Source organism: Chiloscyllium plagiosum, unplaced genomic scaffold, assembly GCF_037043375.1.
Source record: "Chiloscyllium plagiosum isolate Xiang-an unplaced genomic scaffold, Cpla_swu_hap1 HiC_scaffold_3, whole genome shotgun sequence".
Taxonomy (NCBI): Eukaryota; Metazoa; Chordata; class Chondrichthyes; order Orectolobiformes; family Hemiscylliidae; genus Chiloscyllium; species Chiloscyllium plagiosum.
In genome coordinates, this window is record NW_028270141.1 from 133,929,372 (window position 1) to 133,943,485 (window position 14,114).

General features: G+C 39.8%; 2 protein-coding genes across 9 annotated transcripts in view; one reads left to right on the forward strand and one right to left on the reverse strand.

The window, feature by feature from the left end:
- babam2 (BRISC and BRCA1 A complex member 2) overlaps positions 1 to 14,114 on the forward strand; it is a 213,064-nt gene that overhangs the window by 174,537 nt on the left and 24,413 nt on the right. For all 4 annotated transcript variants that reach the window (XM_043687222.2, XM_043687226.2, XM_043687224.2 and 1 more), the window contains exons 9-10: positions 5,471 to 5,541; positions 11,927 to 12,009. In XM_043687222.2, the coding sequence (XP_043543157.1) occupies positions 5,471 to 5,541; positions 11,927 to 12,009 (154 nt within the window). The remainder of the gene's footprint in view (positions 1 to 5,470; positions 5,542 to 11,926; positions 12,010 to 14,114) is intronic.
- Positions 1 to 14,114, reverse strand: part of LOC148151350 (uncharacterized) — a 187,918-nt gene that overhangs the window by 153,291 nt on the left and 20,513 nt on the right. The window lies entirely within an intron of this gene.

The window sequence follows — 14,114 nt, forward strand, 5'->3', positions numbered from 1 at the left end:
CCACACAGTCAGTCACCTGAGGCGGGAATTGAACCCAGGTCTCTGGCGCTGTGAGGCAGCAGTGCTAACCACTGTGCCACCGTGCCGCCCACTAATCTCAATGTAAAATCACTCCAAATGAGTGGCAATGAGAATATGATTGAATTTTAAATCAATTTTGAAATGCAGAAGATTGGATCTAAGACACAAATTTTGAAGTTAAGAATGAATAACTGCATGGGCATGAAAGCTGAGCTCACTGAAGTGAACTGGCATACTTAACCAGGAGATCGATCGATAGAAACATTAGTTGCAGACATTTAGGAGATATTTTAGAGTACATGCAAAAAATGCGTTCCAACTGTAAATAAAAATTCCTACAGTAAACAGAAACTCCAATATGAAGATCCACCATCTGAGGTTAACTAAAGAAGTTAAGGAGAACATCATATGTAAGGGAAAGGTATGTGATTACACAAAGATATAGGGCGGGTCAGACGACAGGTCAAAATGCAAATAACAGCAAAAAATGACTTATAAGTTCATTAAGAGCGTGAAAGGAAGTTAGTTAGACATGGAAAGACGGGTGGCAAGGTTTTCTATAGTTAGCTAAAAAGGAATAAAGTAAATAAAGTGAGTGTTGACCCTTTAGAGAGTGATTAGTACCAGATTACAAAGAAATTGCACATGTAATGATAAATATTTTGCTTCTGTTTTTGCTATAGATGATACAGAAAAATGATCCCAGCAAAACCTCTAAATCAAGGGGTTGAAGAAAGGAAGGAACCTTATGAAATTATAATCACCAGTAGTACTGAGCAAACTGATATAGCGGCACTTGATAAGTCTCCAAGCCTTGATGGTCTTCATCATAGCACCTTAGAGTGGCTTATGAACAATGCATTTACTTTCCAAATTCCATTAGATCCTACAAAGTTTCCATTAGACTGGAAAGTAACACATATAACTCCCCGATACAAAAGGGAATGACAAAAAACAAGAAAGTGTGGTAGTTTGGTCATGGGGATGGGAGTGTTAGAATCAATCATCAAGGAGATTATGACTGGGCACATGGAAAAGATTAAGGTAACCATGAAGAGTCAACATGATTTTGTGAAAGGGAAATCTGTTTAACCCATTTATCGAAACTTTTTGAAGGAGTAACGTACTCTCTCGGTGAAAGGAAGTCTGTTGATGGATTTCAGTAAGCTCTTGACAAGATTGCACATAAAAGCTGTTGTGTCGAGTGGGACCTCATTGTACAGGGAAACATATTAGCGTGGATAGAAGATTTTGCTGTCTGGCTGAAAACAGAATGCGTATGTGCATCCCTTTCATATTGGCGAAATATGATAAGTACAGGCACTCGTGTTGTGGCTCAATTTTTATATGAAGAATGGATTGAAGGGATGATGGCTAAATTTGCAGAAAAGCACAAAGATAAATGAGAAATGAAATACAGTAGACCCCCGTACCCACAGGAGATACAATCCTAAACCTATCACGGAAGCCTGAAACTCCGGATCGAAGTGAACCCATTCATTTAAATGGGAAATTTACCTTCCCGGCAGCCCCCAGGTCTCTGGTTCTGGGAGGTTCCCAAAAATATGTCAAGGCCACAGTAAACTTTGGGTTACTGAAACCGCAGAAAACGATTGTACAGACCCAAGGGTTGCCCTGTAACACAAATGCAGTCTGATAGATTCGGTATGAGAAACTTTTTGGCAGATGGAGTTTAATATGGGGAACATATGTAGAAATTTATTTTGGCAAGAAGAACAAAAGTGCATAGTATTACTAAAATGGAGAATGATTGCAGAATTCTGAGGTGCATAGGGATCCAGCGCATGAGTTTCAGAAAGGTAGTATTAGGTAGAGCAAGTAATTGGAAAGCCAGTGGAATCTGAAAAATCGAATACAAGGCTTTGTTATGAGATAATTTAACCCTAAATATACAGGGCATTGGTAAGACCACACCTTAATTACTGAGTGCAGTTTTGATCTCCCTTTTTTAGGAAAGCTATAATGTAACGAAGATGGTTCAGAGGATGTTTACTTAGTTGATCCCTGGAATGAGAGGGTTGACTTATGAGGAAAGATGAGGATAGATTGGGCTTGTCCTCACTAGAATTCAGTAAAATAAGTTTGGTTTGATTCAAGTTTCTGAATGATCTTGTCTAAGTAGACATGAAAAGGAAGTTTAATCTCATGAGTTAATCCAAAACTAGGGGCACAGTTTTAAAATTGGGGATCATGGTTGCCATTTAATGACATTGAAGGAAATTTTTCTCAGAGATTTATGTGACTTTGGAACTTTCTCCCTCTAGAAGACAGTGGAGCCAGTGTGTTTGAATATTTTTACGGTGGAACTGGGTATATTCTTGCTTAGCAGTGGAATCAAAGGTTATTGGGGTGTATGGGAATGTGGAATTTGGAGCACAGACAGATGAACCTTGATTTTATAGAATGATGGGGCAGGATTGAAAGGTCAAATGTCTGGTTCTAATTTGGATATTCCTATAGCTCATCGTTCTCTTTATTCTTCTCAACTAGCTCTCCTAGCTCCACTCAGAAAATGGCCACGTGTTGCCCTGACGATAATCATTTGGTCTGAGTTCAGCACTACACAGTAACAGTATGACTAAGATTAGGAATTTACTATGTAGCTATTGAAGCTTATTCATCTGTTCATTGATCTATGCCATCAGTATGTGTACACAGTATCGGTTTAAGTCCAGTCAGGATAGATAAGATGAAAGACTCTCTCCAACAAATGTTCTAATTTGAGATAAATAGTCAAAATGAATCTCATTGGCAAGTTAATTTGCCAGTAGTTTGTACTTATAAGGATAATCTCACCTTATTTAAAATTAACAGATCATGTATCTAACATAATCTGTGTACATGCTTTTCAGAAATGCATCTACTGAAAGTATTTCATTTCCTGATTTTGTTTTTCTTACAAGCTTGAAATTTAGCCCACTGAAGACGACACTTGTTGAACATTGTTCTTAATTTTTCTCAAATGCTTCCCCCCAAATGAAAAATTCAAAACAATTTGGTCTGGATCAAATCAAATAGGAGGATTGACTAGAAATAAATAATTGTTGCTCCTATAAATTAGGTAGCAGTAAAAGTGACCATGATTGCAAAATTTCAAACAATTCACAAATTTCCCTTAGGGAAAGAAACTTTAGAAGTCCAGCTGATATGTGACTCCAATAGTATGTATGTTTGAATCTTAACTGAAATGCTCTAGCAATCCACTCAAATCATTTGCCACAAGGGTAAAGAGAAGATTCATTATTACAAGGGAACTAGGGATAGATAATAAATTTGTCTTGCAAAATACACTTACATTCTCAGAATGCATGTTGAAAAAGGTCACAGAAATTAATTGCTGAGCTGAAAGTATTTGCTCCTTATCTGTGCTAACAAGGGTCATGGCAGTTTGCTTGAAAATTAGATTAGATTAGATTACTTACAGTGTGGAAACAGGCCCTTCGGCCCAACAAGTCCACACCGACCCGCCGAAGCGCAACCCACCCATACCCCTACATCTACCCCTTTAACCTAACACTACGGGCAATTTAGCATGGCCAATTCACCTGACCCGCACATCTTTGGACTGTGGGAGAAAACCGGAGCACCCGGAGGAAACCCACGCAGACACGGGGAGAATGTGCAAACTCCACACAGTCAGTCGCCTGAGTCGGGAATTGAACCCGGGTCTACAGGCGCTGTGAGGCAGCAGTGCTAACCACTGGGCCACCGTGCCGCCCATTAGTTCACCACACAATAAATATTGAACAGTACTGAATACACATCATTTGTTGTCCATTGAAAGAGGAATATTAGGTTCATATATGCGGTTTGTTCCTGAAAAGGTAGTGACTGAAATCAGAGAATTGTGGAAGAAATTACTGTCAGGTTATAATGCTCACTCCATTTACAGGCAGGCTAGAATTAAGTCTATCAGCATCACTACTCCAGTTGTTTGCAGTAATAGAATTTAACAATGCCAAAAGAATCGTAGAATCTATCAAGTATGTGTTGCGGTTTTGTTCCAATATGAGCCTCTTTGTATAATTTCAATCTCCTGTTCAATGTTCATACCTTCTGTTTTCATTTGTTTAAAAAAAATCTGCTTGAATAGTAGATTGTGTACTATTTTTTCTCTCTGTCCTACTCTTTATAATTTATCTCATTTGTCCTCTTATTACTTCCTTACTCACCCCCAATATAACTAACCCTTCATACTAACGGCCACTTAGTTTCTTTACAAGTTATTTTACCTCAGTCAGCAAAGCAGCAATCATAAACTGTGTAAAGAAATTGCTAAAGGACCGCTTCAGTTCTAAGACGCAATTAACAATCTTCCCCAAGGCAGTTAGGGATGGCTAATAAACACTGGTAGTTCTTGGATAGTGGGCATTCCAGCAGTGCAATTCGGCGATAACATCATTGAAAAATTAGGGAACTATATTTTCGAGAAAGCTTACTTCTGTTCACAATAGCGCGATTTCAGCAGGGATCAGTTCATGCACTTCATTCTGTGCTTGTGCTGATGTCTGCGCTGAAGGCACCACGTTGTTGTGTGCATGCGTCAATGTCAGCTGCAGCTTTCTGTGAGAGGTACTGTGCAGAGAGCAGCTTTCTTACATTGTTTAAATGTACTGTGTTAAATTTACTTTTGTTTTGTTAATAAATATGATTTTAACCTTCATTCAGACTGTGCTATACTTTGTGTTAGACTTTTGAGTGATTTTTGAGCGATCATGAGTGATATTTTTTGCTGGTCTGCCCTTAACCCCACTTTTCCCATACGCCCCATGGTTTCTATTAAGCGATCTTCTACTGTGTGAGGTTTTGCTGGAATGCAACTCCGGTGTTATAGAAGAACTACCTGTACTGATCTGGCCAATGATGCTCACATCCCATAAATGAGTTTAAAATTTAATAATTTCTTATCACATATTGTCACTATTTTCAATCTTATGTAGCTATATCTTTATAGACAAGTTCATTAACTGCTTTTGCTGAAACTTTACTCCGCATACCCAGTACTGTATGGTGACAGTGTTCTGGTTGATAATCTTTCTTCAGAATAATTTTTTTCTACTTGTATGCTATTTTTATTTTCTTAATGAAATTTAATAACATGCTTACCTATTTAAAAAATATCTAGATTTCAGCAAACTGGCCCAGCACCTGCACACCTCCCCAAAACTCTTCCCCCCGCCCCCCCGTCCCAACCTTGAACTTCTCTCTATGCAGAACAGTGGGTCGAGTCATATTTAATGCTGCTAGTTTGAATGAGATAATGAAATGCTGTTTTCCTGTGCTAACATCTTAATATGTCTTGCAAAGTTCATTTCATAGTTTGCTTCAAAAAATTTATCATATATATTATGATAAATATGAACTTACTGTCTTTATTTGGCTTGCTGATATTTTAATTTCCATTCATTTTTGCTTTATTTAAACCAAGGTGCAGTATATCATTCAGGGTTATCACAGACGAAGAGAGTATATTGCAGCCTTTCTAAGTCACTTTGGAACGTAAGTTTATATTTTGATACAATTGATTGTTATTACAGGATAACTTATGCAATTCTCTTTATAGTTCTGAGAAAAGACATAATTATAATTTGCAGCAGCAGACTTGAAAATATTTTCACCTTGATTTGTTGGTCATTACTTTTTGATCAGATCCAGAATATGTGAAAGGTTATTGCCCTACAAGAGCTGATGATGCAATATTCTGATCCATTTCGAATTGTTTTCACTTTCTCCTTCTAATCCATTTTTTCTTCGTTCACCTTCTTCCCTATCACTGTTTTTCGTAAACTTGAAAGTGCAGAACAATCCCCATGAAGACATTCAGAGCATTTGATGTCTTCTATGCTCAATAGATCAGCCTGGAGCATTACAATGTGTCTACACGTTGTTGGGTATTATTAACACCTCGAAAAATATTTCATTTGGGAGTAGGCTCCAAAAAGCAACTGGACCATCTGAACATCAATCCAGATGCTCTCAGTAAAAGAGGCTGTCAGGGTTTGGGAATATTCAGCCACTTTGCTAGGTCCTTGTCATGATCTGAATTGGCATTAAATTGGGGTAACAAGGATTTGAAAGTCCCCTTGCACTTTGGAGCATACATCTGAGCGCGAGATAAGAATAGTTATACTGAAAGAAATAATACCAGAAAGGCCAATTATGCTGAACACGTAACCTTTCATGTTAATTACCTGCAAAATCATTAATTATTGCTGTTCATTCTTCCTCTGCAGTTTCAACCTATTCTATCACTACTGTGTTGTTTGAAATGAAATGATAGTTGCCCATCCTTTCTGAAAGAGTGTGGTACATGCCTTTTGCTTTCTAACGATATTTCTTCTCCATCTGGAGGAGGGTGTAAGGAGGATGGTTGCTGGATTTCACAGTCTGCCTGTAGGAATGGAAATGGCACAGTAATTTTCTTGTGCTCAGTCAGGAGAGACCATCAGAGGCACTAATATTGTCATGGTGGCTGCCTGAGTCTCTGCTCTGTCTGGCTGTATTCTGAGACCTAGATTTAAATATTTCTAGGTATGATAACCCTATAAGTATTTGACCTTTGAAGGCTTTGAGTACTACAGGTGTTTCTGGGATACTTTATCAAGTAAGTATTCAGTTATTTGTATGGGTGAAATGAGTTTGGATTACTCTGTGAGATTACTCTGTCTATATCAGCTGTTATTGGGCATTTCATTGAATTTTGAATGATATACCACGTGGGTAGGCTACTTGGCCCATCTGCTGTGTCAGCTGTTGAAAGATCAACCCATTTAAATAAGTTTCTCCACTTTTTCCATATATCCTGTAAATTCTTACTCCTCAAATACTACCTAACTCACCTTTTGAAAGTTATTCTTGGATGTGAATTAATCAACCTTTCAGGTAGGGCATTCCAATTTACAGAAGCTCACTAAGCAATTTTAAAAATCACACAACACCAGGTTATAGTCCAACAGGTTTAATTGGAAGCACACTAGCTTTCAGAGTGCCGCTCCTTCATCAGGTGGTTGTGGAGTACTCTACAACCACCTGATGAAGGAGCGGCGCTCCGAAAGCTAGTGTGCTTCCAATTAAATCGGTTGGACTATAACCTGGTGTTGTGTGATTTTTAACTTTGTACACCCCAGTCCAACACTGGCATCTCCAAATCATAAGAAATTTTATTCCCCCTTCTGCTGCCTTTTTTTTTTGCAAATCACTTAGTTTACCTTCTGTGGTCACTGAAGCCTTCTGCCCCTAGGAATATTTTATCTTCATTTTATTACAGCTATTCGTAATTCCTGACACCTCTTTATATAATCACCTCTCAACCTTCTCTGTTCCAAGTAGAACAAGCTTAATTTGCCCAGTCTTACCACTTTACTGAAGTTCCTCATCTGATGTAGCTTTCTAGTACATCTCTCCTACGTCTTTTCCAAATACTTAACATCCATTCCAAAGCCAAGAATCCCATGCATATCTAATAGCCATTTCAACTTAGCCTGTTGCATTAAAAATTCACCCAACGTCTCTGTCTCTGCATCCCTTTTAAAATTGTATTAATTATGTTGTCTCTTCTCTATCCTCCTTATAAAATGTATAGCAGTAGCAACAACGTACATTTGTATAGCACTTTGAATGTAGTAAAACATCCCCAGGTGCTTCACAGAATCGTTATCAAATAAAATTTAACATCAAGCATACAGATATTGGAGTAAATGACCAAATGTTGAAGAGAGCAGGTGGGTGTAGGGAGGAAAATCGTAGAGGGATGAGATGTCCGGGAGAAATTGGAAGAGCAATATAGGCGAAAAAGCTGGAGGGAGAAATCAAGAACAATGAGAGGAGTTGGAGATTGGTGGATTGTAGGTGGGGAAAAGTCCTCCAATTAATTTATAAAGAGAGTAGCTTTTCGGATATAAAGGAAGCACTCCTGCTCCTGGCTTACAAACAGTGCTGTGAAGATAATTACCTAATGGTCCAGCCTCCTCGCTCCTTTTATCAGCTGAGTTTTTCCAAACAGTGGAAAATGCTAACCCTAATCCATGCATTCTTTACTTTAAAATACTGTAAAATTGAAGCCACGCAGCTGCTTTACAGGTTGTACTCACTAACATGACATCAGAGAGCACGTTGTTAAAATTTGTGTAAGTAGTTTGAGACCTTGTAGGATTTTTAAGACTTTTAGTTCACACTCCACTCCAATGAACCAAGCACAGGCTTGGTGGCCTTCTGGCCTAGCATGACATTCTCTTAGCCCAACAATAGCGTAGCGCTGCGGTTTGCAAGTGAGCGATGCTTGGCATATCTGGTTTGGTCGTTGTTTTAATTCAGGGTGGCACGGTGGCTCAGTGTTTAGCACTTTGCCTCACAGCACCAGGGTCCCAGGTTCGATTCTAGCCTCGGGCAACTGTGTAGCGTTTGCACATTCTCCCTGTGTCTGTGTGGGTTTCCTCTGGGTGCTCCAGTTTCCTCCCACAATCCAAAGATTGTGAATTGGCCATGCTAAATTGTCCATAGTGTTAGGTGCATTAGTCAGAAGGGGATGGGTTACTCTTCGGAGGGTTGATGTGGACTTGTTGGGCCAAAGGGCGTGTTTCCACACTGTAAGGAATCTAATCTAATCAAACGTGGCATTCTGCTGGCCCAGCATGGAGTCTTCTCAGCCCAGCGTGGCCTGGTGTGACAATCTCCTAGCAGCCCACCATGGTAGTCTGCAGATGGTACATAGTGGTCTCTTGGTGTGGACTTCCAGTCTTGAGTTGATAGCAGAACAATCTCCCAGCCTCGGGAACCCTGAGGTGAAGCTGGGCGTGATCTGGAGTCAAGGCCCAGTGCAGACTGGAAGCTATGTGCCAGCATAGACTGGGTCAGAAGAACCATTTCTGAACCATTTTTTTCCTCCATTTTATAATTTTATAATTTATTCCTAAAATCTGCAATGCTGGACTTCTTTTACTTCTATTTTTCCAAGAACTGTAATTGAAAAAGCTGTACCTAGGGATCTTTGTACCTAAGATTGCACCGTAAGCAGGGACTTGTACACTTTTCACTCATTGGAGTATGTGACAATAAAGCTGATCCTAAAAAAAATTCTTATTCTAGTTCAAACCTACCTTGGAGTTTAAAATTCATCTTTTCAGGCAATCTGCAATCTTTTGGTCTTTGGAATAGTTACGTACCTATAAGAGTGAGTAGAACCCCTTTTAAGAGTTGCTTTTGAGAAGTTTCCTTCTCTTTACACTTGTACACCTCAATGCTTTATCAATTTGTGTAAAATTCAAATGAGCTGCTCTAGCATTGCATCGCAATCTTATGTTAGAAGTGCCTTAGTATTAATGGCTGTTACACCATAATACGAATAGTACATTATTCATCCCATTGAGTTTCTTTATTACAGCATTGCAAAATTACTCAGACATGTGAATGAATTCAGTTAATTTGCCAAAACTATGCAAAAATACAGTTCGAGGGTGAGGTAAAAGAGGTAATAGTCAGCAATCCTCTGCTTAATGTAGCAGAAATTTAAAGCCTGTTACTGGAAGCATTTGAGGACCATGGATGGAAATGGGTGGTGTATTTGAAGGAATGTTGGTTTTTATGTTATAAATATCTGTGTCATAACCTTTCGGCTGCTGAAATATTTGGAATTTCAGTTATTTTCCATGAAAACAATTTGCCAGATGAAATTTCCTTTCTTAAATATTTATACTGCACAGTTTGAATTTGGATAAAAATATATGTATTTTCTCCACCATTATTACGATTTGAAACATTTTTGACTATCCGGGTTCTGAATTCAAACTTCACTGTGATTTGTGCACATAATCTGAATAGATATTCTAGTGAAGCATTGTGTCGGTCTTTCCTCATAAGCTTCTTGTTCCCCAACTATTTCCAGATATCTAAGTATTCTCCATCCAGTCACTGTTCAAAACCCCAGCAGGGGTCTGCAGCAAAATAAGTAGAAAGTGAAGCCGGTAGCTGCTGGAGATCAGAGTTGAGAGTGTGGTGTTGGAAACACACAGCAGGTCAGGCAGCATCTGAGGAGCAGGAGAATTGGTATTTCAGGCATAAGCCTTTCATCAGGAATGACTGATTTCAGGCATAAGCCTTTCATCAGGGGCTTATGCTCGAAACGTCGATTCTCCTGCTCCTCGGATGCTGCCTGATCTGCTGTTCTTTTCCAGCACCACACTCTCAACTCTGCAGCAGAGTAACCCAGTCATGCGACTTTCAGGAAACTTTGTTTTTAAAGAAAATCTACAACATTCACAGTGATGTTTCAACTACCTGTTTTTGAAAAAATAACTTCAAACATTTCTACAAAACTGGATGTAAATCAATTTTTCCCGCAATCCTTCAAAAGATAAGTCTTCAAAGAAATATTAAATATGAAGCATCTTCGTTATGGGCGTAATAGTGCATCTAGAAAGGAGGTTTCCACTGGCTGATGAGTCTACAACCAGGTGATGTAATCTCAGGAATGGTGTAGGAAGGCATTTCTTCATTCTTTGTAATGAATCTTTGAATATCCGTATTCCAGGGAACTGTAGATGCTTGGTCAATGAGATTTTTGTAGATTTCTTGAGACCTAATAGCATCAAGGAATATAGAAAAGTCGCTTGGAGGTAGATTATAAGCCATGATCTAACTGAATGGTGAAACAGGCTTGACATGCTGAATGGCCTATACCTGTTCTCATGTGACGTGTTGTTGGGAGACTGTCTCTAGGTAGCTATCCTGTCCCGCCCTGCCCATATCGCGCTCAGGGTTAATTGGAGAACTCCAGATTCCCAACATACCGTCATAATCTTTTAATTAATTCAGGTGGCTGTCCAGTGAAGATGAGTTTTTCAGAGACAAAAAAAACTGCAGATGTTGGATTCCAAGGTAGACAAGCAGGAGGCTGGAAGAACATGGCAAGCCAGGCAGCATCAGGAGGTGGAGAAGTCAACATTTCAGGTCTGGGGGTGGGTGTTAGGGGAGCTGCAGGTAAGGGGGGTGGGTGGCAGTGGTGGGGGAGGGTTTTGGGTGGGGAGAGGACATGGTTGTAAGGTAGGGATAGGTGAACATAAGTAGAGGGTATGACCTGGCTGGTCGATGGGAGGAATGAATCCGGTCGGTAGCTTGTAGGAAGGGTCATCAGAGGAATGGAAGAGAGGTGGAGGGGCTGGGAAGGGAGTCGGGGTTTGGGAAATGAGGTTATTTGAAATTGGAGAACTGTGTTGAATCCTCCAGGCTGTAGGCTGCCCAGGCAGAAGATGAGATGTTGTTCCTCCAATTTGCAGTCTGATTTGCTGTGGCAATGGCACATGGTGAGCTTTTAAAGCTAGAGAGCCAATACAGGGCTCCCCAAGTTGAAACCAGCATCAGGATGCCATAGCAGATAAGTGAGGAAGAGGGCTCAGCAACGCAGTACTCCAATCTTTCCAAAACTAAAAGTCCTTTTGAGTTAAGCTACCATTATGATGAGAATTGGTTTCATCAGAATCTGAGGCTGTTGCTAAGCCCAGGCAGAAATGATCTTTGACTGTGTCTGGAGCTCTGGACCTCTTGTTTGCTGCTCGGTGACTCTAATCGGGTAGCCCTAAAACACCCCTTTTACTACATCCAACCCCCAGGAAAACAATTCAGGGAGGAGACAGAAGTGAAGAATTGGTACACCTGCCCACCTTAATTCCTGCCCCTTTTGGAGTCTAAAATTACTGCCCCTGAGTCTACCATAATTTTAAAATAATTTTCATAGTTTTAGACATTTATGAGATCACTCTTCAATCTTTTCAATTTATCCGTTTGCTGATGGCTATACCTCATGCTTCTGTTTTCATTCTTGTAAATTTGTTTTACTTCCTTCATACTCCTTTGATTCAGCAGTACTAATTTTTTTTCTTTTCTTTTCCAGAGGTGTTGTGGAATATGATGCTGAAGGATTCACCAAACTTGCGTTATTACTAATGTGGAAGGACTTTTGTTTTTTAGTTCATAGTAAGTGTTTTTGTTTAAATGAGAAACTTGCATGTGATTTTGGGTGTTCAAAAATACTAGAGTTGCCTTAGCATTCTGTGCCAAATAATTCTGTCTTTTTAATCATTTTCTGTAAACTGCCTTTGGTTTCTTTTGTTTGTCAAGGTTTGAAATTTCCCATTAACAAAGGAAAAATCTATCATTTATTATTACTTTTAATAATCTTAAATCCTCAAATATCTCTTCATAGATGCAACTTATTAGTAACACAATGATTATATCACAGAACACTTTTTAATGCAACCCTTGTTTTGTTAACCATGGCAGGATTTCAAAGGGACTCATTTCGTATAACTTTGTTTGAAAAAAAAAAGGAGAAAGTGCTGTACTTCAGGCTGAGCCTTGGGCTCACTGTTTGATATGCAACCAAAGTTTCCTTCAATGGTTATGCAAATAACAAGTGCTCAATGGAGCTGAAAATGACTGTCACCATGCCTGAAGTGGACAGGGTAATTGCAGTGAGTTGGAGGAGGACTTCACTTTGAAGGGATGAGGCCCTACAAAAGGACATTACACATGCATCCATACAATACAGATGAATGGTACCAAGAATTGAGTTTTTTGAGGAACTTACAAAGATGATTGAAACCTGTGTGGTGGATGTTATCTACATGGACTTTCACAAGGCTCTTGACAAGGTCCCTCATGGCATAGTACATGAAATAGTACATGAACTCACATGGGATCCGTGGTGAGCTTTCATAGAAGACATGGAGTAGTGATGGAAGGATGTTTTTCTGACTGCAGATCTGTAATCAGTGGTGTTTCACAGGGATCAGTGCTGGTACCCCTGTTGATTGTAATAAATATATATATTATAGATTTGCAATAGAATGTAGGTAATCTGATTCGTAAGTGTTGGCTCAGGCTTGATTGACTGAAAGGTCTGTTCCTATGCTGTATTGTTCTTTGACACCACTAAATGTTGTATGTGAACATCTGGCATTAACCACTATGTGGACCACAAATCTTGGCCCCAAGCACTCTTGACCACATGATGCAACATCAGGAATCAATCCTACTAATGACTGTGATGCACACTTATTGTATTGAAGCCTGGAAAGACTCAGCCTTGTTAACAAAGTTGCAAGCTCCTAGACCAAGTTCCCAAAAAACAAGAGCTATTCATGTCAGACCTTGGAACATGAAATCTTGTGTACCTTCAAGTTTGCATTTGCTGCTAGACAGTCATTTCCTCACTCATAATGAATGGCAAATGTCCATTTACAGATGTGAGAACATATTATTAATGAAGTGGCACAAGTGACACTGTGCTATCAGAAGGTGGTCTTCTTCCTTTCCCTCCTGTTCCATCTCTGTGCAGTGCCAGGGTTCACAGCTGGGATGGAGAGCACCTCCCTACTGTGGAGCGCATTCACCTTGAGTTTTAGTCAGGAACCTTGGGCATGAGGGCCTAGGCTGGCTTTGTGTGTCCTGTTGTAGGCAACTTGCAGGCATCATTTAGAGACAAAAAAACTGCAGATGCTGGAATCCAGAGTAGACAGGAAGGGCTGAGGAGGTCATAGCATAATGGCAGTGAGAAAGGGATTCACTGAGTGCATGTCTGAGGGAGGCAGACTGCAGGCATCATTTAGGCAGCTAGATGAAAGCAGTGCTGCTGCAGTCCTGTAACAGTTGAATCAGGTTTCCTTGTTCCTCAGTCACACCTGTCTGCTATTTTTGTGCCTGCTTGTGTATTTGAATAAAATGCTTAATCACAGATTGCACAGGGTCCTCTCCTACTTGTAGCTGAGAAGGCATCTGCTGTCCTGCTGTTGTTAGATCGTCAGCAAGCTGGGGCATTTCTTACACAACAGCTATGGAGATGTGGTATGATGTGCCCACCAGAATGTGCCCCTGACTGTAATCCCTGAATCAGATTTTTACAGCACAGAAATAGTTATGTCTGTTTTGTCTGTACTGGCTCCTGAAAGAACTACTCGTCTCGTCTCATTCTCCAACCCTATCTCCATAGCTCTCCGAATTCATTGCTATCTAATATATATCCAGCTCTCTTTCAAAACCTCCAATAGAATCCACCTACTCCACTCCAAGGCAGCGTTTTC